Source organism: Panthera tigris, chromosome A3 (genome assembly GCF_018350195.1).
Source record: "Panthera tigris isolate Pti1 chromosome A3, P.tigris_Pti1_mat1.1, whole genome shotgun sequence".
Classification (NCBI taxonomy): Eukaryota; Metazoa; Chordata; class Mammalia; order Carnivora; family Felidae; genus Panthera; species Panthera tigris.
In genome coordinates, this window is record NC_056662.1 from 24,421,986 (window position 1) to 24,448,817 (window position 26,832).

General features: G+C 43.0%; 2 protein-coding genes across 8 annotated transcripts in view; both read right to left on the reverse strand.

The window, feature by feature from the left end:
* Positions 1–705: 705 nt before the first annotated feature.
* On the reverse strand, positions 706–20,822 carry DYNLRB1 (dynein light chain roadblock-type 1). Of its 5 annotated transcripts, XM_042980566.1 has the most exons (6): positions 20,008–20,237; positions 17,214–17,324; positions 12,405–12,480; positions 6,086–6,208; positions 5,708–5,875; positions 706–1,063 (listed from the first exon to the last, which is right to left on the reverse strand). In XM_042980566.1, exons 2-6 carry the CDS (start codon positions 17,259–17,261, stop codon positions 1,020–1,022), a joined length of 459 nt encoding a protein of 152 aa, XP_042836500.1. In that variant the 5' UTR covers positions 17,262–17,324; positions 20,008–20,237; the 3' UTR covers positions 706–1,019. The 5 variants fall into 5 exon arrangements, with proteins under 5 accessions (XP_042836500.1, XP_042836501.1, XP_007073656.1 ...); XM_042980567.1 differs by lacking the exons at positions 17,214–17,324; positions 20,008–20,237 and adding an exon at positions 20,446–20,822; XM_007073594.3 differs by lacking the exon at positions 6,086–6,208 and having other exon boundaries at positions 20,008–20,221.
* Positions 20,823–23,137: 2,315 nt separating this feature from the next.
* ITCH (itchy E3 ubiquitin protein ligase) overlaps positions 23,138–26,832 on the reverse strand; it is a 142,486-nt gene continuing 138,791 nt past the window's right edge. For all 3 annotated transcript variants that reach the window (XM_042980570.1, XM_042980571.1, XM_042980572.1), the window contains one exon: positions 23,138–26,582. In XM_042980570.1, coding sequence (XP_042836504.1) covers positions 26,483–26,582 — 100 coding nt within the window. In that variant the 3' untranslated portion in view covers positions 23,138–26,482. The remainder of the gene's footprint in view (positions 26,583–26,832) is intronic.

Consider the following 26,832-nt stretch of genomic DNA (forward strand, 5'->3'; position numbering starts at 1 on the left):
AAGACAAAAAGAAAAACCTAATAAAAAATAAATACATGTGGTTTCTGGGGGGAAAAATCCCAGAGTGCTACTGGATGATGGGGCCCAGAGCCTCACAGAGTAGCAGGCATGTTCTGGGACCCACACGAGTCTGAGGGAAGGCACACATTTACCCAGGATGTGGTCACTCAGGTAAACAGGACCAGTGGGGATTTCTGGGAAGGTGCAGAAGGTGCAGAAAAAACAGTTTCTGGAGTCTGAGACTCTGTCACAGTTGTGAGACCTAAGGCAAGTCATTCTCTAGACCCCAATTTCCTCATCTTTAATATGGCTTTCACACTGTCTGTAGCGTTTTGGGAGGATGATATAAGCCAAGGTATGTAACATACCTGGTGCATTCTGGGTACTCAACAAATATCACTCCTTTCCTATCCCCAGTATAGTAGAAAAAAATAATCTTTTAAAACATTGGTGGCAGTGGGAAATGTTGAGAGGGATGGCTAGGGACAAGAGGCCCAGAAACCAGGGTACCAGTTATAAACAAGACTCAGTTCAGCATGTGTGGCCACAGGTGCAGTAAGGAGCAGGTCTCTCTGAACCATGGGCACAATCTGCCATCACAGCTAGAGGCAGCACTGGGGCTCAGCAATTAGACCACGTGATTACACAGGAAGAGAGAGGCAGAGAGGCCTTTTCAACCCAGTGTTTAAAGACACACAGCAGGGCAAGCATTTCAGTTATTTTTAGTTAAAGAAAAACAGCCTTTTCCAAGGGTGACAAAGTGAGCTGAAGGTCAGAAGGAAGCAGGGTGTGGACTGCTCAAAGCTCTTGCTCCAAAATCTGGAGATGAGGAAAGAAGGCCCACCCAAGAACTCAAGGGTGACTGGCCAGCAGAGGGACAACTTTGATGACTTTGGTCACTGGACTGGTCTAAGTAGGCTCGAAGGTGATTTCCACCTGCCAGTTGGTTGACATGCTTAACATTATTATTCTTGGGGGCTATTAAATTAAGGAATGATGCACGGAGCCAAGAGAGTGGCTTATTCAGTTGGATTCTGAATCACAATCAGGAAATAGTCTTTATCTGCAAAAGAGAAAAATGAAAAAATAAGTCACTAAATGTAAAATGGGAGAAAACACACTAGAAAGGAAATCATCCAATCACCAACCATAAAAGGGGAGGGGAACAATAAAAAGCATCAATGCTCAGGCTACTTCCAACTGCTGGGAAAACAGAAGATGAACTTGCAAGTTTCCCTGAGGGTGGGGGTAGGGCTCCGGTAGGTGTGGCTGCTGGAGAGCAAGCCCCTCCTCCTACCTGGCAGCAGGGCCTTGCAGTGTATTCTCTTTTCTAATCTTCACAGTACTGATGACAGGGAGGTAGGATTATCACCTCTGTTTTCTGGGTAGGAAAACTCAGGTTCAAAGACTTTAAATGAATTGTTTATGGCAGTGGTTCTCAAAAGAAAGGGCATCTGAATCACTGGCAGGGCGGGGCCCCATCCCTAGCCCTTTGGATTCAGTAGATCTGGAGTGGAGCCCAAGAATTTGCATTTTTAATTAGGTTTTTAATTTTAATTAGGTTTTTAATTTTAATTACAGGATGGTTAAAATAATTTGCATTTTTAACAAGTTCCCAGGTGATGTTGATGCCACAAGTTCTGGGACAACCACTGGTTTAATAATACCCAGCTAGTTAGTGTCAAAAATGGAATTCCAAACTCAACCCTACTGGTTTTGGGTTAATGTCAGTTCTGTCACAAGCTCAGCTGCTGGCCTTCAAGAGTCTTCTGGATGAGGAAAATTTCAAGGGCACCAGGTCAAATGGAGCCAAAGGTATCTCAATTCTAGTTCTGGGGATCCAGCCCGGCAAGGAAGAATGTCCACATGAAATCACAGCTAGTCCAAGCTCTCAGGGGTGAGCCTGACTGCTCTTCGTATCATAGAAACAAAAATTGGAGAAGCAGGGTGTTTCAACATTGCCCACTTAACCAAACCACAAACATTTACTAAGGCTTCCATGTGCCTAGCCCCGGGCCAACCCCTTCTCATATGGTACCTCAGTAAATCACTCTGTGAGACAGATACTAGTGTTTTCCATTTCATTGAGGCTCAGAGAGTGAAATGACTTGCCCAAGCCAAGGCAAAAATGCAGAGCTGGGTAGCTAGGTAGCTAGCTGGGTTTGACCCAGATAACACTGAACGCTTCTGATCTGCCCTCTGCTGAACAAGGGAGAAATGGCAGGACCTTGGCCTTGTTTGTGTGTGCTGATTCAAGCCTAAAGTTTGCTTCTTCCCATGACAACAGACTGTTGCAGATAGGAGGAAACAGATTTTACAAGATTAATAATTTCATGGCTAAGTAATCTGTATAAGTTAAATCACTTAAAATATAAACAGAAATAATTAACAAGTCACCAAGAGAAAGAGACACAATTAGCAATACTAGAGTCTTTTTTCCAAATAATCAAACTCTAAATTCAATACTATCACTATAAGAGCTTTGTGGGAAGCAGAGTGTTAAAGCTTGATTATGCTGCATCAACTTGGCTTTATATTAGTGAGGTTAATAAATGAAAACCAAAGTCTGTTTTTTTAGTCTTTTCACATGGGCTATTCTTGGCCAGGATGGGATGAAATTTGGTACACATATGGAGGGCCAGACGGTCTGCAACTATCTTTGCTATTTGTGGTCTGGGAGGCAGCTTCTCAGTCTGATCAACGAGAAAGATGAGGTGGAAGAAGGGGATAGTGGACTTCCTTCCTGGGCAGTGCTCCTCTAAGTTGTTCCCAAGGTGTGGGGTGGGGTGCTAATTACAGTCTCAGAAGGACCCACCTCAAACATGCGGCAACTAGGCCTGTTCTAGGCTGGGGGCTGTCCCTGTGGGGCTTGTGCTCTGCGGAAATCCTAAGGCAATCTGGCCCTAATGCTTTAGAGGCTCCTGCCCTGCCCTCCCCTCCACGTATTTTTGCCATATCAAAGTGGGTGTGTCAAGGTATCAAATCATTGGTTTTCATCCTAAAGACCATGTCCCACAGACATTCCTGACCCTCATCCCCCACTGGTGACCCCACCTCTTACTCCCACAGTGGGATGTCAACAATGGAGGGACATCTAGGGAGTCATTCATATATTTATTAATCAAATATGTGTTAAATGTATACTATGTGCTTACAAATCTCTGTCCTCTTGGAACTGTGTAGGCGGGGAGACAGACTTAAAATACAGATAAGCAGGCTGGTTGGCTAAATGAAAAGGCAAGATGGAGCACTGGTAGCAGCAGGACGGCTGGAGAGGTGGTGAGGGTGTTCAGAAGGAACTTTCACTGTGTTTAAGGCAACCTCAAGAAGTCACACACCTCTCCAGGATAAAGGAATGTGAGGCACTGTCAGAGTGTGAGTGTCAGACAGAGTGAGCGAGCAAGTGAGAGTGAGAGGGTGTGCGCATCCTCCCTGCAGGCCTCTGTGTGTCGCTTAGGAAGGGTCCAGCCACTCCATCCTCACCTCCACTGACAGGGCTGAGAGGCTTCTGGGCCTGTGAACCCCAAGAAGAACCTCTAGCAACGTGGGAGCTGCCAACCCTGGACTCAAGTAGCAACTACACCCGTTAACTCTGAATGCCTTTGGGTCCTTAAGGGCAAGTTGAAGATGCCTTTGCAGCCAAGCTGAGAATGGACAGTCAGGAGCTTCCAGATGACTCTGTGGGTCCAGAGGAGACATTCTCAGAAGCTTTAAGTCAAGAGAAATTGTCCATGGAGAATCGAATTTGGAAACCACATCATTTGTCTTTGCCTCACAACGTGTGCCCTCATGTGGGCACAAAGTCTCCTCTGACACACAGGGTCAACAGAGACCATTCCTAGCCTAACTTTTAGGGATGTGGAGGTTTGTGTAGCCATACAACATGAAATCTTGGGACGGATCTGAGTTCAAATATTTCTGAGCCTTTCTGCCTCACCCAAAGCCGACCCCTCAATCAATGGGGTGTCTCAGGGGACGAGAGCAGTAGAATACTCTACTTGATGCTTTACAGATGTGGAAATCGGGGTTCAGACTTTGGTTGATGTAAAGTCACACTCAAGGGGAAATAGCTTCTGTCTGCTGCAATCTGGTTTTCCTCACAGAACCAGAGCATCATAATAGGTTGGCAAGTGATGCATTAGACACTGATTAAACTGATACACAGTGTATGGCATGTTTTTGGAATAAATGCCACTGAAGTGATCTTATGTTCTCTGTTATCAACCAGCTCTGTCCCCACCCCTCTAGGGAGTGTCCCAGGGAGACTGTGGGCCCCTGTGACTCGGTCAATGGTTCTCTCCTTTGTATCCTTTCAAGTAGCAGAACTGGGCCAGAACAGGCTTGGGAACAGAACCAACATTGCTCTGCTACTTGGGTGGCTGACCCCACATCAAGTTACTCCAGAATTCTGCAGCCAGCCTCCCTGCCACCTGTGTTGCCAAGCCAAGCCCAAGGACCTTCAGCATCCCTAGCCTCCCTATTTCCCTCTTTCATCTAGAACCCAGTCACAATCATACCACCTTCTTGCCTTTAGAACTCTCACAGGGTCAAGTCCACACAGCTGAGTTTGGTGTTTGACACCTCTTGACCAAATGTCCTACCTCTCTTTCTTCCTACACATATACTGATGGCCTAGATGAGCTATACAAGCATCATCACGTGCACACCTAACTCCTGCTCACTCACAACTATGTGGCTCACCCAAAAAAGACAGAGGGAGGGAGAGAAGAAACAATATAAAAATAGTTCTGGAAAATCAATCTGTCTACCACCCCAGTCTGTAAATGTGAGTGAGGTGATGTAGGCCAGGACAGGTGGCCCTGATATTCCCTCCTGCGGTCCCAGGCCTTGTGGGCTTCTCCCAGGAGGAGCATCTCATCATGTGCAAATGATCCTCAAGGCACAGGTACTGTTTGTACGCACAGCTCCTAAATGCAGACCAAGCACTGCATGAGAAACAAAAGCAGCAATCTGTTCCAATGCTGGAGGAAAAGCTGACCATACGGGGCCCAGAGAGACAGGACTGACGGATGGACTGACTTTATTTAATGTTTATTTTTGAGAAAGAGTGAGCAAGAGAGGGGGAGGGGCGGAAAGAGAGGGAGACAGAGGATCCAAAGCAGGCTCTGTGCTGACAGCAGGGAGCACGATGCAGGGCTTGAACTCATGAACCGTGAGATCATGACCTGAGCCAAAGTCGATGCTTAACCTACTGAGCCACCCTGGCATCCTAGGACTATACTTTAGAAGTGGGCAATTTAACTTTTTTTCAAGGATAAAATGACTGTACGTATTTTTACCTTATGCTTTGAATTTTAAATCACTAAATTCTTTTTCCTTCAAACACAGCTTTCCCACCCCTCCAACTTGCTTACACTCTTTCTTGTGCCTTCTAGATTTAGCTCGAATGTTCCCTCTTCTGGGAAGACCTAATCATACCTTCCTCTATGTTTCATGAGATCACGATTCCCCTCTGTGTCCTAGAATCTAGTACAGGGTCTGGTCTAGAGTCACAGTGAATAAGTATTTGTTGGGGATGCCAACCAGAGACTGGCCAGGCAGTGAGGCATATTACCTCTGAACCTTCAACTCTTCAGTCCTTTCCATGGCACCTGTGGAGACACCAATGTGCCAAGCCTTCCTGATAAGCGGCACAGAATATGCTGTGACAGTCTGCTCCCAAGTGGGAATACGGAAGACCTCTCACCTGGTGCAACCATAATTTCATTTTTCTTGGAGCGAATTCGAAGAAAGGTGAGGTCATTCTGGGGGTCGATTTCACGCACGGTGCTCCGGGCCTTCAAGATGAAGTTGTGCATGAGGTTGGCATACTGTGTGGTGGTGGGATTGTCCATGGTGCTCTTGATGGGAATGCCTGAGGGAGAGCAGAGACTGAACAGGATGTTGAAGCCCTTTTCTGCCCAGCTCCCAACACTGCACCCTTAATTCAAGAGTACTGGACTGACAGTTAACAATCAATGCCACTATTTACTGAGGGCTTGACAGGCACAGTGCTGAGCACTTTAACTATGGCAGTGCCAGTCCCCAGAACTACTCTGGGGGTGGTATCACCATCTTCACTCGCCAATGAAGCAACAGAAGCTTTGAGCGGTCACACAGCAGATAAGCAGTGGGGCTAGGATTCGAATGTAGGCCTGTGGGCTCTGCTGCTGGGTTCCTCTTTTCTTGGCACTGTCTTGACTGGCTTCTAGCAATAAAAGGAGAGACTATCATTCAGAACATTTAGAACCTGAACAAGGAGGGCAGCTCTTACAAATTGGTAAATATTGAAAAGTAGGAAGAAGAAAAAGGTCAGCTTGTGCCAAGACATTACCATCTCTAGTGTTTTGATCCAGTTCCCACCAATGGAGGCTTTGGGCCCAGTTGTAAACACATTGTCTATACACATGATTGTGCCCCTCAAATTTAAGCCTGTTTCTCTGTCTGCATATACACTTGTAAAACAGCATTGCTATTGCTTTCAAAGAGCCCACAAATGGACCTTCCACAGAGTTAATCATTCCTCTATTGTTGGTACGTAGGCTGGATTTTTTTACTTAATTACTAAGCAGCGAACACCATTGTGTACGAAGCCTTTTCTGTTTTAAGGATTGTTTCCTTGCAATGAACTATTAAATGGACCTCTCTTACTAGACAGTGCCTATTGTCATGGAGGTGGAAGAATCGGGCTCAGCCTGAGCCACCTCAGGACACAACTAAATCATCAGGTATCTGTGAATCACCGTGACATATTAGCAGGTTCCAATGAAGAGGCCTTATGTGCCCACAGCTGACAGGCACTTGTGGGGAATATGGCACAAGTGGCTCCTCACATGTAAGTGGCTAGATTTGGGGGCTGACAACCCTGCTGATCTGGCCCACAAGTGACCAGCTTAAAGACTGGCCAAAGGCAATCACCCTCAGGCCTTCTCACAGGTGGCAAGAAACTGGCCCAATCTTTTCTTCTTAGGGAGCAGGAACACGAGATTGGGCAGAAGAGGACATAGTGGCAAGAGAGGCAGCTGAGTCAGAGAGACTGCTTTGAGCGAAGTGAAATCATGAAGACAGACCATAGTGATCACTTGCCTTTAAGGGATGAGAGGGTGCTTGCTTCGGCAGCACGTATGCTAAGGGACAAGAGGACTAGATCACTAGAGCTGCTACTGGATCCTGGATGACAACAATGTGCCCACCAGGGCACCTGGAGACCTCACTTCTTAGCAGACTTTCCCGAGGATGGCCTATGAGCAGCTACGGTGATGACTGAGTAGAAACTCTGACCTGGACAAATACCCTGGGCTCTGTCTCTTCATAGCTATGTGGCCTCAGACATGTGACTTAACCTAAACCTCTATTTCTTCATCTGTAAAATGATACTTGTGCTGTGAGGATTAAATATGGCTAATTCATTTAAGAATATTTAGGAAAGAGAGTATGAATGTAATAAATGCTGATTTGTTATCAACATCACCACACAATAAATCCCATCCCCACCCAGGGTACTTGAAGGGCCTGTATCAAGGCCTGGCAAAGTCTGCATGATCAAACCTCTTATCCTTCTCTTCTTATATACCACAAGGCCACCTTCTTTCAGGTTTCTCTGCCTGGAACTTTCCTTCCTTCCTCATTCTTTTGTGATTCCCACTGATTCCTCAGGTTTCCATTTTCTGGTGTATCTACCCAGCCCCAGATGTGGTCAATGCCCCCATTTTACGATCCCACATGATTTTCCTTTGGAGCAGTTTTCTTTGGAGTTTGACACCTCACCATTATGGAAGTGATCATTATGACTATAAGCTTCCTGGGGGTCAGGACCAGGTCTGCCACACTCACCATTGTCCTTAAAGAGACTCCATTAAGCATTTATTGCTGGTGACAAATGAGTGCTCTCAAGGGCTTCTTTCAGCAATTCAAATACTGTCATGATTTTTATCACATTTCTACTAAGTGAGAGGTGTATGAAGGAGACAAGAAACTAACTACTTGATGGCTCACTTTAAAAACAAAAGAAAACATTAGAGGTGGTGAGGGGGCAGAACAGGGACCAAAACTGGGGAGAATTTCAAATAAGGATAAGAGATTAAGTCCAGATTCAGACAGTGTCAGAACTGCGGACATCTCAAAGATAGCCTAATGATTAGGTCGCCTGCTTCAAGCTTCTTCCTTTACAAATTGGGACTGTGCACTCTGCAGAAGTAGCTGGTCACAAGGGAGCAGGATTTCTAACCTGGGGCTCAGATCTGTCAAGACCAAAGTTGTATAACCAGATATTCCCACCAAACCCAGCCTCATCAATCAACAATAAAGAACATTAACAATATTTAACAGAGGCAGTAGCCCCTCACCTTATCTGCGGTATCACTTTCCATGGTTTTGGTTACCTGCATCAACTCTGGCCTGAAAGCAGATGATTCTCCTGATCAGGTCAACAGTGGCCTACCACTACATCACAATGCCTGTATGTCATTCACCTGACCTCACTTCATCACGTAGGCAATTTTATCATCTCACATCATCCCAAGAAGGGTGAATACAGTATAATACGATATTTTGAGAGAGACCATATTCACCTAACTTTTATTACAGTATAGTGTTATAGTTGTTCACTATTAGTTATTGTTAACCTCTTACTGTGCCTAATTTACTAATTTAACTTTATCACAAGTGTGTACATGTAGGAAAAAACCACAGTGTACATAGGGTTGGGTACTATCCCGGTTTCAGGCATCCACTGGGGGTTTTGGAATGTACCCCCCCCAACCACAGACAAGGTGTGTGGGGGGACTACTATTTATTAAGCACCAACTACATGTCAACATTGTTCTAGGTGCTGGGGATACAGTAGTGAACACAAGAGACAAATTTCTAACCTCATGAAGCTTACACATTTGAGTCTTTTATGTTGCCCCGTGTGGGTAGCAGCAGAAGATGGCAGGTGGTCTGACCAGGTACAAAGGGAATGAAATATTCCTTAAGTTCTTGGCAATTTTGCTTAAATTCACACTTTTATGGTGAAACAGTTAAATATGGCCAACTCAGAGAAGTCAAAAGGTAGTGGCAGGTGTTTGGCAAGTGACTAGGATAAGGGTGTGTCATGAGTTCAGGGCCAAAAGCAATCAGTCTGGACTGGAGTGATCAGGAAAGGCATCCTGCAAGAGGCCCCTGAGTTGAATTATGGGGGTAGGAAAACCCTACAGGGGATAATAGGAATCCCTAACTAATCATCCTTTTTTTTTTTTTTTTAAACTGTTTATTTTTGAGAGAGAGAGAGAGACAAAATCCGAAACAGGCTCCAGGCTCTGAGCTGTCAGCACAGAGCCCAACGCGGGGCTCGAACTTGGGATTGGCGAGATCATGACCTGAGCTGAAGTCAGATGCTCAACTGACTGAGCTACCCAGACACCCCCCTAACTAATCATCCTTAATGGAAGCTTCCAGAAAGCTTAAAGGCTCTATAGAGCAGTGAGTTCTGACCATCTCCATTCACAGTTGGCTGACCTTGGGCAGGTCATCAGCTCTGGGTTTCTCATATGAAAAATGGGCAATACCCCTGCCTGGCAGGGGCACTGTGTGAAATGTAAATGAGGACTAAAGTGGGAGCTCTGTGAATGGGACACGAATTAAAAATAAATAAATACATACACATGATAATTTTAACATTTATATGGCATTTACTATACATCAGGTACTGTTCTAAAAGCTTCCCTGGAAGGTAGTATAATTATCCACATTTTACAGATGAGGAAACTGGAACAGAAAGGTTAAATGACTAGCCCAAGATCACACATCTGATAAGTAGAGTCAGGATTCAAACCTAGGCAGTCTGGTTCTATGTTCTATATTCTTAGTCACTAGGCAATACTGCCACATTCGTTTATGAAAAAGAAGTGCTCATTACTATCCAAAAGGTAAGCAGTTGAGGCTTTTTCCCAATGAAAAAGCTCAAGTTTTGAGACCATTTTAAGGTAAGAATGAAGGTTGTGGTTTGCAAATACTGATGGAGGCCTGTTCCCTCCCCATTTGGGGAACAACCCCGGGAGCTGTTCCCTACCCATTTGGGGTCAAAAATGTCCAGTCCAAGGGGCACCTGGGAGGCTCAGTCAGTTAAGTGTCTGCCTTTGGCTCAGGTCATGATCTCACGGTTCGTGAGTTTGAGCCCTGAATTGGGATCTCTGCTGTCAGCATGGAGCCTGCTTTGGATCCTCTGTCTCCTCTCTCTGCCCTGCCACTGAGCGTGCATGCTCGCTCTCGCTTTCACAAAAATAAGTAAACTTAAAAAAAATGTCCAGTCCAAGAAAGAAGAAAGTCTCTCTCTGGGTGATACACAAATGGTCTTTTAGGTCTTAGAGTAAGAAACACCCAGAAGAAACTACCTGGATCAACCATTCCACTTATGGCAGTTGAGGTCTGAAGAGGGGAAGAGGAAGTGCCAGGTCCTACAGCTGATCAGTGGCAAACTTGAACTGGGACCTGCACCTGCTTCCACAATGTCCTGAGGGCTCCCACCATGCTGCCTGCTTCGATTGCAGGGTGTAATTAGAGTCTGACAAAGCTGGAGAGCATGTAATGCCTAGTTCTAGGCTGGCCAGGGTCTGACAACTTGGAAAACAACATTCTTTTTTTTTTTTTTTTTTAACCTTTATTTTAGAGAAAAAGAACACAGAAGCCTGAGTGTGAGTGGGGGAGAGGGGCAGAGGGAGAGAGAGAACCCCAAAGCAGGCTCCACGAGCAGCATGGAGCATGAGGCGGGGCTCGATACGACAACCCTGGGATCATGACCTGAGCCGAAATCAAGAGTCAGATGGTCAACCGACTGAGCCACCCAGGTACCCTGGAAAACAATATTCTTTTATTTTCTTTTTTTAATTTTTAATGTTTATTAATTTTTGAGAGAGAGAGAGAGAGAGAGCGAGCGCACAAGTGGGGGAGGGGGAGAGAGAGAGAGAGAGAGAGAGAGAGAGAGAGAGAGAATCCAAAGCAGGCTCCAGGCTCTGAGCTGTCAGCACAGAGCCTCATGTAGGGCTCGAACCCACAAACCGTGAGACCATGACCTGAGCCGAAGTTGGACACCTAACCAACTGAGCCACCCAGACACCCCTGGAAAACAATATTCTAACTGAGGACATGCCACTTTCACTTTTTCATTCTTGATGACTTTCATTTTTCTCTATTACGTAGGCATTATTGAGAATTCTCCCCTTTCTAAAAACAAGGCCTAGAATGATAACGTATCCACGCAGGGCTCTCAAGAAGTCCCAAACAAATCAGAGTTGACTAAATGCTGATTGGGGGAGCCCAGCTGGGCTGACCCTGGGCATGGCCTGGGCCACAGACCAGCAGCTACTCTGATCCTTCACAGTACAGTGTGTGAGAATGCAAGTACATTCAGACAGACTTGGAATGAAACCTTGGCTCTGTAACGGCAGGCAAATCAATTAAATGTCTAGACTCCATGTTCTCCACTACAAAATGGAGACAACAGGGCTGCCTTACGGAACAAATGAAACAATATGTTTATAAAGCACCAGCCTGTGGCCTGATGAAACAAGTGTGTGATAAATGTTAGTCCATCGTAGCTTGGGAAAATTAGTAACTGTACTCTTTGGGATTTAAAAAAAAATGCTATAGAAGAGGAGGGAAAAGCTATAGGCCAGAGTATTATCTAGCAAAAAAGCAGAAACAGGGGTGCCTGGCTGGCTCAGTCGGTAGAGCATGTGACTCTTGATCTCTGGGTCATGAGTTTGAGCCCCACACTATGGGTAGAGTTTACTTAAAAAAAAAAAAAAAAGAAAAGTAGAGGGGCGCCTGGCACTTAAATGGCTCAGTTGGTTGAGCATCCGACTCTTGATTTCGGCTCAGGTCATGATCTCACAGTTTTTGTGGATTCGAGCCCCACATCTATCTCTGTGCTGATGGTGCAGAGACTGCTTAAGATTCTCTCTCTCCCTCTCTGCCCCTCCTCAACTTGCGTTTTTTTTCTCTCTCATACACAAAATAAATAAAAAACTTTTTTAAAAAGTAGAAACAATATAAATGGGGGATGTCTGATAAACATTGAACTGGTAGTTAACAAATTTGGTCATGTAAATCATGAAGGAAAAAAGCCAAAAAACAACCTCATGAATAAACATGCAAAAGAGTAAGAGAAGACATACCTGTACAAGGGCTAAAAAAAAGCATGGCACATTAAAAAGTATGATCTGTTAGGGCAGTGGGACTAAGTGAATTTTTACTTTTTTAAACTTTGGAATTCCAACTATAGTGCTGGGACACTGGAAATGTTTTAAAAAGGGTAAAAATTAGATCCCATATATGAAGGGGCTTAGTAAACAGTGTCAGGCTGTATTTGGGCTGTTTTCTGGGGGTCTGCCTGCGTGCAGGTCATAGCCAAAGGGAGGGGGTACCTTCTGTGTTCACCACGATGATTCCCTGTACTCCCTTCTGGCTCTGAAGTCGCTTCAGTGTCTCTTCCACCTCTGCCTGCCAGAGAGAACAAGACCAAAGTTAAGAAGGGCCAGTAAGACTGGATTAATTCCCTCACACTCCTGGCAAATGAATCATATATTTGTCTTCTAATAACAAACAACACCCAGGCACTAGGCACCTCCTCAAAGTCCCCAGGCTTGTTTGGAGTGGTCCCTAGGCCATTTCCAGCACTTAAACCCCAGCATGGGGCAGAATATAAATACCATTCTTGGAGTATAGAGGCATCCATGACTCACATATTTGGTACACCTTAGGAAAGGACTCGATTTGAAAAAAACCCAAACAGTGGTGTCTTAACAGGAAGAGGACTAAGTTGTCACTTGTGGCCCAAACAGCACAACTGAACACATTCTAAAGAAGAAAAGTGACTCCATTGAGAAGAAAAGCTAGTAAAAACAAGATACAAAGGGCCAGTCAGATGTCTGTGGCTGGATACTCCCTTTGCATGCTTTTGGCTTCCATGATCTTACTTGCCTTCTGCCTCCACCAACTGCCTGCAGAGCACCACTGATAAGTGCCCCCTCCCCTTTTTCTTTTGTCTCTCAACCTCCTACCATCCCAACCATAAAAGAAGGCCGATGCCAAAGTTCGGGGCTCAGGCTTTGGAGGTGACTCTGCTGGGCTGGCACCGGTGCGAAATAAAGTCTTTTCTGATTCCCTGAGCACATGTCGCTTGTCTCTCCCAGGGCACCAAGTATATGCTCTAACACCATGAGGATAAATTCAGTGACTTAATAAGCTAGCATCTGAGAGTGTAACACATGGCACACAGCCTGGGGAAGGGACTCATTAATCCTGATTCTCCAGAAACTAGCACATGGCATTTGGGTCCTCACCCTGCCATGCCAGGCCTTCTATATGATCACTCCTATCTCTTTTACCCTTCTTTCAACTCTCCATCTCCATTCCCATACCTATCTCTACATCTTTTTTACCCTAACAAAGAAATCCAACAAATTCTTCTAGGCCGTTTAAGACATCACCTCATCCATGAAGCTTTTACTGATCCTCAACTCAGGGGAGTCTGCCCATTTCTGACTCCCCAAGCTCTTGACTAGAAATGCATTAGGTACTGGTTTACTTAGAGTTTCTACAATGCTCTGCAGAGTTAGGTGCTCAATAAACAGCTGCTTAACTGAACTGCGCCTGTTTCTGTGGATGGAAACTGGCCTTCAAGTGTGCTTGTTTTTAGGAGGCTCCTTCCAGACAGGTCCAGAATCCAGTCAGAAGCTACTCAAAGGCTGAGTTGGGACTATGTTGAAAACAGAGGCTCCATCCGCCTAAAAAAAGTGGTTCCCCACCCCCAAGGGCTAATGGGTTGGCCTGAAGAGGAGGAGCTTCTAAACAGTAGATGGACACAGCACAATGAAGTATTGTTTTTCTAGTAGGCATAAGACTGACAATCCAGTCACTACCACCCACTCCCCAATGATATAAGAATACTCAAATGCTGGAGAGAAGGGCAAACAAGTTCTTCCTACAAAATGGCAAATAGCCTGAAGCCTCATAAATCTGGAGCCTGGGTAAAAGGACAGGGCTAGCTCTGTGGATTTGAGTACAATGTAATGGGTCATGCATGTATGAGGTCATAATTCATTCAACAGACTTTCACTGAGCTCCTATTAAGTGCTATTCTGGAGAGGAGGGGTAAAGTGTGATAGTGGTAAATATTACACAGTACTCAACCTGACCTGGTAACTTTCCTGAAATTCATCCTAAGGAAATAACTTAAAGGAAGAATACAACAATACTGCAGTGACACCTTGCAGTAGCAGAAAGTAGAAAGAGCCAAAAATGCCCAATCATTAGGAAAAAAAGCCAAATAAACAATGGAATGTCCATTCATACGAATTTAACACACAAAAATAACAATGGTGATCAGAATATTTATACCACCACAAAAGTATGACATAACATTAAGTGAAAGCAGCTAAAATGCAAAAATAAAGTGCTTGATGATGGCAACTATATGAAAATAAGAGAGTTAGGGGGCGCCTGGGTGGCTCAGTTGGTTAAACGTCCGACTTCGGCCCAAGTTGTCATCTCACCATTCGTGAGTTCAAGCCCCACGTTGGGCTCTGTGCTGACAGCTCAGAGCCTGGAGCCTGCTTTGGATTCTGTGTCTCCCTCTCTCTCTCTGCCCCTCCCTAGCTCGTTCTCTTTCTCTCAAAAATAAATAAAAACATTAAAAAAAATCAGAGAGTTAGGACTTTGAAAAAAATAAGAGCCACATTGAGAGCAGGAAATTATAGATAAGGTTTTCTTTCTTTCTTCTTTTTTTTTTCAAAACAGACTCTTTTTCTTCTAATATGTTGTTTCTACTTAAAAACATTTTTTAACCCTTCTCCGTGCATCCAAGAAAGAGATCTCTAACATGGAGACCACAGGGCTCTGACATACTCAACATTGACAGCCCAGCCAATCTTCAATCAACCTAGAGAAGGGAAAGAAAGCTAAAATCAAAGATGTCAGAATAGAGGTCTGAAATATCCCCTGGAGACTACAAAGTGGGGCTGAAATGAAAAAGATGAATTATTTCATGACTGTTATACTTCAGCCCCACTTCAGGTATATGGGTACCTTCTATGTGCCAGACATTGTTTTAGGTCTGGGGATGCTGTAGTGAACAAAATCTAACAAAAAACCCATGCCTTCATGAAGCTGACATGGAGGGAAGAGCAGACATTAAACAAAGAAATAAGTGAAGTATAAATGTCAGATATAGTAGGGAAGGGGCATCTGGAATGCAAGGACTGATGGCAATTTTAAATAAGTGTCAGCAAAGTCCTCACTAAGGTGATAGTTGAGATCTGAAGAAAATGAGGGAGCTAATGTGGATTTCTAGGGAGAGTGTTCCAGGCAATGTGAAGAGCAAATACAAGAGCCCTGAGATAGCATGTTCCAGGGCTCAAAGGAACCAGTGTGGCTGAAGTGCAGTGAGCGGCAGGTGACCAGATGAGAGAGATCAGAGAGGTAGCCATGGTCAGATTAGATTTCAGTGGGCTTGGTAAACCACAGCAATGAATGGTTTTTAATGAGGATGATATGGGGAGCCACTAGCAGGCTCTGACATGAGGAATGACAAGATCTGTTTCAAAAGAATGGCTCCGGTTGCTATGTGGAGAAAAGACTGCAGGGGGCAAGCATGGCCTGTCTGGGCCCTGGCCTGTGCTGCTCTCTCTGAAGGAAGCAACCTTTTCTCCCTGACTCACTGCTTGATGTAACTAACTCCCAGCACTCTGGACTCAACTCATGAGCCTCCTGCCCCTCTTCTGGGCACCCTTGGCACCCCACCTTCACAGCACTTACCACAATGGGATGTAACTATCTGTGTGCTAAACCCAAAGCACCCCAGGAACAGGGACCTAGACTTTATAATCCCACTATTCAGCACCATAAAGACTCCATAAATACTTAATGAGCAAATAAAAATCACTTCTACAACTACGTTTTACAAAAATCAACCTTTTTAAGTATAGGAGGGGAGACATGGCCTTACAGTACCCAAGGTAAACAAGAGCTAGGGTTTAGGTGGTCCTAAGTTTAATGAGAACCTGCCACTGGGATCTGGCGTCTTAAAAAGTAAACACACCAATTATGCATTGACCTGCTCAGTAGGTCAGATACTGGGATAAATGTTTTCAGACACCTCTCTCATCTGAACCTTTCATGGTTAGTATGATCTTCATTTTACAATGAGGAAATGGAGATTCAGAAAGAAGAGTTTTGCCCAAAGATCTGTAGCAGGTCAAGAGAAGAGCTGAATATACCACTGACCACAACTGATAAGGTCCTTGCCCTCAGGGAGCTCACATTCTGGCGAAAAGATGTTCAAAAAACAAGTAACCAAGATTACTGCAGGGTAGAGGGACAGGGCTGGGCAGGGTGCAGGAGAATGCTACTTTGGCTAGTACCAGGAACACCTGAGGATGTAATCTTTAAGCCAAGAACTAAATGATGAGAAAGAAGAGCACTCCAGGCAAAGGACTGAAAGCAAAAGCAGTGCAGGGAACAAGTTTGGCACGTTCAAGGAATAGAGAGGACTGGTATTGCCATTGTTTTCTGACTCTTCACTAATCTGATACACACAAATCATATAACAGAAAGTCAACTTATTTTCATTTTTTAGAATTATCAGTGAAGTTGAAATGAACTTTACTGTTTACATCTCTCCCTTTTGAGTCTTCTGATTTTTTCCCCATTTCTATTGATTTTCAAAAACTTCGTATGTTAGAAACATTAGACTTTTGTCCATCACATAAATTACACTTCCCTCCCTTTTTCACTTAATCTTCTGATTTTCTTCAATAATCAGAAGTTTAAAAATTTTTACATAGTCAAATTAAATAAAAATAGTTTTCTGTAAGACTAGAGAAAAGCTTTTCCAACTTGACCCCAACCACCAGGATGGGGCTAGGCCTGGATGAGTGGGGACCATGAGGTCTAGAGGGGTCTCCAGGAGACACAGGGCACCAACTACCTACCTGGGTTCAGGAGAAACTGCTTACAACAAACCACAAGTTCAGCCCTAAAAGAGCGAAGAAGAAAAACAAATGATGCCCCAAAGCCACAAGCAGAAACAGGGACATTTACAGATGGGAAAGGATAGTCCTAGGCAGGCATCCCAGTCATGCCACCTCTAGCTCAAAGTTTGTTGTTTCTGCAGAGCTAGCCAACTGGTATCAGAAATATCTGATTGGATATGCAGTCCCCCAGGGTTGACTTACATCTCCAACTTCCTGTCCTAGAGAGAGCCCAACTGGTATCCTCAGCATCCTGGGTAGTAGGTACTACTAACATGGGTGTCTGTATGTTCTTTAGTTCCCAGGTGCATGTTGCTGACAGATGGAAAAACAAATAGCAGTAAAACTCCAGGATTACTTGTTAGTTCAGCATGGTAGCAATAACTATCTGAAGCAAATAGTTAACAAAGAAACCGTGACCAATCTGACTACTAAGCATAAACATTTTAATTTGTATAAAACAAAAATGAATCAAAAGGACAGAAAAACATGTGCATCTGATATAACAAAAGAGTAATTCCAAAATTATCATACAAAATGACTAAGAAAAATAGAAAGTCTAGCGCCTGGATGGCTCGGTCAGTTGAGCATCAACTCGATCTCGGCTCAGGTCATGGTCTCATGGTTCATGAGATTGAGCTCTGTGTAGGGCTCTGCACTATCTGCTTGGGACTCCCTCTCTCGCTCTTTCTCTGCCCCTCCCTTGCTCATGCTCTCTCTCTCTCACAGTAAATAAATAAGCTTAAAAAAAAAAAGTCTAAAAGTTAAGTGGGCACTTGTGATGAGCACTGGGTGTTGTTAAAAGTTAAGTGGGCCAAAAGGATACTAGTAAAAAATACACCTAAGAGAAAATACAACCATACAGAAAAATGTTCACTGTTTCCTATAAATAAAAAAATGAAAAATTATAGCAATGTTGAAGTATCCTTTTAAATGCTGGCAGTTATGGCAAACCTGGTACAAAGGCAATCTGACCTTTTGGTAAAGCCACAGGACAACACTACTGCAAGACCCATAAGTGTGTTGGTCCAGTGGCCGCAGAAATTCTTTTCCTGAGAATTTCTCCTAAGGAAATAATCTAAATTTTTCAAAAAGAAAAATAGGGGCACCTGGGTGACTCAGTCATTTAAGTGTCTGACTCTTGATTTCGGCTCAGGTCCCCATCCCAGGGTTGTGGGATCAAGCCATCCATCTGGCTCCATGTTGGAATGTGGAGCCTGCTTAAGATTCTCTCTTCCCCTCTGCCCCTCCCCTGCCTTGTGCTCTCTAAAATAACATAACATAAATAAAAATAAAATAAAATAAAATAAAATAAGAAAAACTCTACATATACAGAAGTACTCATCACATCATTACCTCTACTAATGAAGAGTTAGAAGCAACCCAAACATATGCCAGGGGGAATGGTTTGTCAAATTATGGTACAACTATTTTACTATTATGCAGTCACTAAAAAGAATTCATCACAAAGATGATGTAGCAACAAGGTTCAATGTCTTTGGATACTAAAACAAAAAAGAATAGAATGTACATCTTGAAAAATATGCGTATGTGAACCAAGAGGAAGGAGAACATACAGAGTTGAAAATAGTTGTGTGGTGGAGTAAGACTAGATAGAATTATGGATGACTTTTATATCACCATAAAAAGGGCAATTTGGCAGTTTCTACCAAACTAAACTATGGATGCCAGAAGTAGCACTTCTAGGAATCTACCCTATATCCTCCATAAACACTACATAAAACACTAGCATGAGCGCACACACATACACAAAAAGACAATAGTTACTGCAAAACAGTCTAGAGTGGAAAACTGTAAATCACCTAAATGTATATATACTGCAATGGAATATCATACAATCCTTAAAAAGAATAAAGATTTATATATATTGCCATGGAAAAAATGTTTGATATTTTTAAGTGAATAGAGTAAGCTGCAGGAGCTCTCTCTCTCTCTCTATACAGCCTAAAGTAAACTTAATATGTAGAAACATGTATGTTCCAGTTTCATGTGATAAACAAGCTTATATGTACATGTGGTTATGCACTAATCAAACCTAGAAGAAAACAGCCAAATGCCAACAGTTGTTGGCACACATCATAGGGGTGTGAGATAGGTACTTCACGTACTTTTTGCAGTACATGCTTCAATATACTTGATATGCCTGAATTGGTTAAAATGTGCATCTAAATATGTTTTGTTTTCATGAGTATAAACACACAATAGCATGGTACAGGTTGCAGTAAGCCACCATTTGTGTCAGAAAAAGAGGGAGCATATACATGCCCGTTGATATATAAAGAACTTTCAACTCTGGAGACAAAGGCTAGGGGTCAGGGTTGGGTGGGAGATTTATTTTTCAGTTAGATCCTTCCAGATTATTGTTTTTACTGTGTTGCGGGTATTATCTGTTAAAATTTTTCTTTACAGTTTTAAAGTTACAGATGTTTGAAACATTACATGTTTTTAGTGATGTAATCATATTCTTTGTGGTGTAATAATAAATGAAAAAAGCCGAGACCACAACTGTACATTTAGTAGGAGCTAAACTATATTAAAGGAAAGCTGAAGACGGAAAGACTAGAATATGTCTAGTTATAAGTGCTTGCCTTTAGGTCCTGGCACTGTTCCTTTCTCCTTTTCAATTTTTCCTGTGGGTTTTACGGTTTTTAAATAAGATTTTTGATTTCACATTTAATAAGTCTTTTCAAGTTTCCCCAAGTCGGGAGGATTAAAAACACGAGAAAACAAACCAATAAAGGCATAAAGAGCCCACACAGTTCCCGCCAGCAACGCTTTGGGATGCCCAAGGGTGGACCCCGCCGCTTTCTGATTCACGCACCAAATCCCAGACGCTCGAAAGAACCACAGGGACAGAAAGGTGTCAATCAAGCTTCTGGGGTTCAAATCAACCTCCGCCATTTCCTAAGAGAAGGCATTTAGTTTCACTCGGCTTTAGCTTTCAAGTATGTCAAATGGGGATAATGGTCGTACCTACCTCACAGAACGGTGGTGGGAGGAAAGCCAAAATACGTAAAGCGCTGAGCAGCGCCGAACACAAATTAAGCTTCCAGGAAACCTTATCGTTATTGTTATCGCGCTACAAGGCCCAGGACTCTAAACTGTAAGGGCCTCTCGGCCGGCCTCCCCCTCTCTCTCAGACCCTTGCCGAGGCCCGAGCTCCCGCTTCCGGTCAATGGCCTGCGAGACCGGTGGCCCCGCCTCGGTCCCCTCGGTCCCCAGTCCGGGTCTCGAGGCCCGCGCTGCCCGGGTTCCGTCCTCCAGTCAGTTGGGGTCCGGCCCCGCCCCGGCCCGCGGATTCCCAGCCCGGCACTCCGAGACGACCCCGGAGAATGGAAGGCTAGACGCAGGGTGGTGGGCGGTCGTACTCGACCACCCTGCGGCCACCAACCACAAGCTCCAGGCGGACACTCACCATCTCCGACCGATCCAGTAGCTCTGCGACCCCAGCACTCAGCCCAGTCCCGGCACCTTTCGCGCCTGCGCACAGCACCCTGTCAAAACGGACAGCTCCGAGAGCCTACCAGGACCCAGCGTGGGACTGACGGCCGGGCGGGTCTAGTCAGCTCCCCCAGGGCTCATAAGGAATTTGCCAGGCCCTGTCCCATAGTGAAAAGCAGAGGAACGCTTCAGCTGTGGAAAATTCCCAACTCCTGTGCCGAAAGATGCTGTTTAGTGGTGTCAGAAGAGGTTTTCAACTCTCCACCGAGGTCTGAGATGGCGCCGGAAATCCTGGGTGGACGGTTGTGGGCGAGTGTGAAGGCATGGAAGGGGTGTTGCTGAGACCTCATTTGTGCCCTGATTAAGGCAAAGTGAGTCGCTGAGCCAAAATGCGCCCAACGCATGGTAAAGTCGGGGAGTGGGACTGGAGTCAGGGGTCTTTGGGGTCTTCAGAGCGACCCCCTTGGAAATATTCCAGGCAGGTTCTCAGATGGAGTGGTCAGGGCTGAGCTGGGAGTATGCACGTTTAGGACTCCAAGCTCAGCCCCACCCCCTGGGTTACCTTGGAGAAGCCACTTTACATCTCTGTTTTCTCATTTTCTCACCTTTATAAGGGGGGAGCCTTCTTTGCAGAGCCCTACGTTTGTCCTATTTTCTGTTCTTTAGCCTTTATTAGAAAACATTCGATGGAATAAATTTGAAGATCTAATTGGTTTTATTACACGAGTCATGAATGGGTCAACATCCCACATAAACAAGTAGAGGGAAGCTCTGCCGAGCTATACAAAGATTTTACATAGAGAGGGAATAAAAAGAGAGAGAGAAGAAAACAATTTATTCGCAAGGAACGAATTGTTTAGGCCCTCCTAAGGGAAGAGGAGGGTGCCTATTAGTAAATTTCCCAGTATTCACTGGGAAATTCCATGTTGACCAGTAAAAGGTAACATACTTGGGGAAGGTGCTCAATTCAACACAGATAACCTAATTTCAATTTTTCATTCCACTGTAGCCTCTCTTAACTGGGGAAGGATTTGGTGCTCCTTTCAGGGGTGTCTGCATGTTAAGAGGATCGGATAGTGCCTTTACAGTGAGGAAACTGGGCAGACACCATCTTAATCAGAGGATCAAGGTTAACGTTACTAGTAATGGGATATAAACGTTTAGGTAAACACAGGCTTTGGAGTCAGTCCTTTCCAGTTTGCACTCTTGCCACTGAATAACCTCAAGTTAATCACTTTAAGCCTTCATTTTATTATCTGTAAAATAGAAATCATCCCTGAGAGTGGCCAGGAAGACAAAATGACAGTTGCATGTGGCATATCCAACAATGTTTGGGACATAGTAATAAATGATAGTTGTCCTGGGACTAAGTGAATGTAGGTATGGTATTGGTTGCTAGGATAGGGAAGACAAATAGAAGAGCAGGTCTTAATTAGAAATGATGAAAAGGAACAGTATGGAGGTTTTCAGATCTGTAGGTATAACCACAAATTCTCAAGGTCCTGCCTGCCCTGTAGGGTGCCTTGAGGAAACCCTCTTGCCCACAGCAGCTTTGCTTAATGGGAATCTGTTAGTAAGGGACCAACATTGTCCTTCTGAGGTCTCCACTGAAGACCCTCCTCTCCTTGTCAACCCCTGACAAAGGAGCTTTACAAACACTGATAACTGAAATAGGCTGGGAGTGACAGCAATTTCTGTTCTAGAATTACACACTAGGAGACATTTCTTAAAAGTCCAGATAACAGCAGCCCATCAGCCACAGCTGAGTTTTGTTTGATGTTCTTTGTAGGGATTGGGGCCAGTAAGCCAAATGGTTAAGTTAAGAACAATTAACTTCCCATGGAAGATTTCCTCATGCTGGGAGGGACAGGTCTCCCTTTTTCTTAGTCACACTGAAGCTAGATCTTTCTAGCTGCTTGTATGAAACAATGAACAGGATAGTGTCTACTTCTCAGGACCTGGAAGGGACCTGCAGTTTCTGTCCTCTAGTCCCTGCCAGTTCAGAATTATTAAAAAAAAAAAAAAAAAAAAAAATCCTGGGACTCCTGTGTGGCTCAATCAGTCAAGCGTCTGACTCTTCATCTTGGCTCAGGTCATGATCTTATGGTTCATGAGTACAAGCCCTGCATCTGGCTCTGCACTGACAGCACACAGCCTGCTTGGGATTGTCTCTCTCCCTCTCTGCCCCTCTCCTGCTCTCTCTTTCAAAATAAACAAATATTTCTTAAAAATATTAAAATCCCATTCCTCTTAGCCTCTCGCCACTGGTTCTATTTTAAATGAGAGTATGATCACCTGGTTTCCTAATAAGAAAAGAGTCTACTGAATCTATTGAGCAGGATAACTCATTGAGGTCAGTCTTGATAACTAGCTGGTGGTTTTCTATTCAGCACCCATGCTTGGGTCCTGTCTTAGAGCACCTTTACTTGTTTTAGAAAAGGAGAGGTCTTCATCTTGGTTCTTTTTAACATAGGCAACAAATCCAATCTCACCTCAGTGGGTCTTTCCATTTTTTTTTCTACCTACTCCACAGTACAGACCAGCTACAACTTGTGCACTTACAAAGACAGAGAGGCAGAAATCTATACAACTCACACAGAAAGAAGGCTTTTTTTTTTTTGCTGCAGGTGAGGAAAACCTTCTTACTCAAGACTAACATAGCAGTGTGCAAAGGACCAAAAGAGTTTAATTATAAACACAGTCTTACATCTTTTAAGGAAATGCAAGTGAGGCAGCCCCCTGAAGGACCTTTGTAAGAGCACTTGACTCCCTGTGATATTTGTAGAGTTACCTGAGTATTTGAAATTACAGTTCAAGAAAACAAAGGAACTCCAATACAGTAATATACAATCCAGTGCTGCCATTCTCTGTTTTTAGTAAATGAAAGCATAGCATATATACAGATCATTTTGTAAATAACTCTAAAAGAAAAACAAAAAATAAGGGGGCTGGAGATACCAACAATATTAAGTAGAAGTAATAAACCTAAAGAAGTTCAGATACAGTTACAGCCAAAACAAGGAGGGATATAGAAATAGAGAAGTCTAATTCCATGAGTCATCCCTGATAACATTTTAGATTATTAATCAGATAAATAAAAAGTGGCAGAGTGGGCTTGACTGAAATAGTTCATTTAGGATGCAATCTTTGTGAGCAAGTGAGTCATTTTTCACTTAAATTTCTGATGATTTGACATTGGTATGTCAATCTCTTGATGAAAAATTAGTACCTGAATTTTAAATAGAGTTATTGTAAGTCTTATGAAATTAGATTCTTCTGCACTCTGATTTAAGTTCATAAAAGAGCAGGAATTCATTATTATGAGCTGCTGGATCAGTTTTAAACCACTCTATCTGAAACAAGTGAGGTCCTTCCCTCCTGACCCAGGCTGTGAAATGCTGCCTTCCCCAATCTCCCAAAAGAGCAGAAGAATAAGGCAATTGCTCATTTTACTTCGTTTTTATTTCAACATAACATGCAGTAAAAAAACAAAAACAAAAACAAAAAAACCCCCCAAAAACCAGGATTTATTAGCATTTACAATGCTTACAAAGAAAAAGGACTCTAAAAGCAATTTAGTTCAGATTTAAGAAATTGCTCTAATTGAACACTTACAATAAATCTATTTCCAAATGTTCAGTTTGGACCAAAATTTAAAATAGCATTTGGCAGGTAAATTATGTCTGCTGCTTATTTGTAGTATTTTTATATAACCTCTGATTCTTGGGATATCCAGCCCCCATTTTCCTAACACAGCAGGGAAGACATATACATGTGGCCACTTAAATTAAAGGAAGAAATGGAGTAAGGGAGATCCCAGGCTGCAAAAATATATACAAGCATTTACCTTTTCCAGAACTAAACGTTTCTTCCATAAAAATATTAAATAGCCAAGCCCTATAGAACTAGGGCCAGGGCTATTTCAAATATAACTATTCTGTATTTTAAAAATATAGGGCAGAAAGCCTTTTGGGTGATATTTATACATTTTCACACAATATTTCTAGGTCCCTAAATGAATCATCAAGCATTACGTAGAACAAAAACAAGTCTACTTTCTTACATTATTTAATTTAATCTTATAAATCTCTAGTAAATATTGTAGATAACTACATTTTAATGAGAATTCGCCTCAATAGTAAGTCTTTATAGAAGGCTTAATCTCCATAGCCATATATTACCAAAGTTCAGATTTATATAATGAATGGATAGTTGGCAGACATTCGCTCTGTAAGACAAAGCAATAGCATTTTCCCCCCTACCAACAAAAAGGCAGAGTCCCTACTTTGGAAACCAGGGCTTTTAGAGATCATACATTTCCTGGAGTATATGGAATAAAAAAACAAAGATAGGGTTGGGGAGAACCTAATTTCCCCCACCTTTACACTAACAATTTCTAGATGAGGCAACCCTTTTACTCACTTAGGTCTGCTTTATGATGGCAGTGTTTTAGAGTACAGATACACAAGTTTTAAAATGTTTTTGTTGCTTCCAGGATGTGAAAGGACAAATAGTTAGGGACAAAGAAAAAACCATTTTCTTTCCATATGGACCAGGGGTTTGCTACTCTCTGCTTATTTTTGGCTCAGTACTACTTGTTTCTGCTATGCTACCAAAACCTACCAAAGCCCTGTTTCATGAATTATATGAGGCTGTCCTCAGGGTTCAGCTGTGTGTGATAGGCACTCAGCTGGCTGAGGCTTCATCCCACTGTCCATAAAGTCAAACCTCTGACAGCAGCCACCCTGACAGAGTCTAAGCTAGGCCAAGTTAAAAGAATTAACTACAGAGACATTCAAAGTGCATTTAATCAGATACTAATGGAGCAGTCTGAAATTAAATAGTCATGGGAAAACAAGGAAAAACCTGTTAAAACTTTATGAGTGAAGAGGATATCCAACTCAGGACAATGTAAAGAATGGAAAAGATTACTCCAAGGTGTCAGAGAAATGATTAAATTTGAAGACTTTTAATCCACACACAGAATACATTTCTGTGATTACTAGAAATGTATTGCTATTAAATGTACTACTCCCATCTTTTTAGCCAGTACCACAGCTCTCCCTCCCTATGTAAATGTAATGTAGAGGATGTTTCACTGACCTCCCTCTTTGGACTGGAAAGTACTCTAGTTACAACTTGAACTCCCTAGCAATAACTAATAAACTGAAGTTGTTGGATTATGATAAAATTATAGATGGAATTTATATATAATAACATACAAAAATTGCCAATGATGGCCTTTGATGAATTTAGCTACCACCGTGAAGGAAGCACAGTGTTAATATTTTTTATAAAGTTTAGTATTTGCAAGGCGATTAAAACAATCAAACTTCCAAATGAAGAGAGTTATATGGACATTTGCAGGCTGGGACCAACTTCTCCCTGAATTCAAATTAACAAAACTACTTTGTAGAGAGATGCAAGAGTTTTGCATCACTTTCCAGGGATAACAGCAAAATGATGCATGGATTCATGCTCTGGGAAGAAAAAACAGTCAGGCCAGGCTGAAATGAGAGGGAGAGCACAAGCCAGAAGTTTGCTCACATCCCCAGAAGCTGGGTTAAGTTTGCACTTTTAACCAATACCTCTTACCAAGAGGCTTAATAGGAAGATCTTACATATTTCATTTACCAAGGGACTTCCCTGCATATCTGCAGAAGTCTCTAAAAGAAAAAATCTACTCCCAAGCGAGACTTTTGACACATGTATACAAAACTGTTGTTAAAGTAACAATCTAGTGGAATAAGACAAGGCAGATTTCATTGTTGTTAAATCTCATGTTAAGTAAGGTTCGACTAGTCATTTGCAATCTGATTTCTGGAAACATGGAGTAGAAATCCAGAATCACTGGGAGATAAATCTCATGATAACATTAACTTACTTATACTCAAATAACTCTTTAAACAGTCACAGCCCAATTTTACAACAAGATGTGCAACAAGCAGAGAAGGAAAAGGACAAACATTGTAAATAAGTTCTTGTCCTTTGGTGGCACAAGTTCTTGGAAGTTACTCTTGTCCAAATCCTTCTGTTTCTTCAATGGCAAATAACAGCTTTTCCTTCAGTTGCTCATAGCTCTTGTAGGGTGGCAGGTCCAGGCGGTTAAAACTAAAAGTAAGAATTGTTAGCTTGAGAAAAGGAAATATATAAAGAATCATATGACCAGTATAGCATATAACACCACTGGTTTTAAAGTAAAGCAAAACTGGGTTCAAATCCCAGCTCTGTCATTGGGCTTTGAACAAGTGCTTTTACCTTTCTGAATTTTGGATTCTTCTTTGATAACTTGGGAATAACAATATTTATTCTTCAGGGTAGAGGGACAGAGTAACAAGTATATGTACAACACATGGCCAAG

Excerpts from the sequence above, each read along its gene's own strand:
- DYNLRB1 (XM_042980566.1), bottom strand. The coding sequence starts at position 17,261 with ATGCTGAGGATACCAGTTGGGCTCTCTCTAGGACAGGAAGTTGGAGAT. Across the intron at positions 6,209-12,404 it reads CATCGTGGTGAACACAGAAG|AAGCCAGTCAAGACAGTGCC; the intron begins GTACCCCCTCCC and ends TTTTATTGCTAG. Across the intron at positions 1,064-5,707 it reads TGAAATTATGGTTGCACCAG|ATAAAGACTATTTCCTGATT; the intron begins GTGAGAGGTCTT and ends TCTCTTTTGCAG.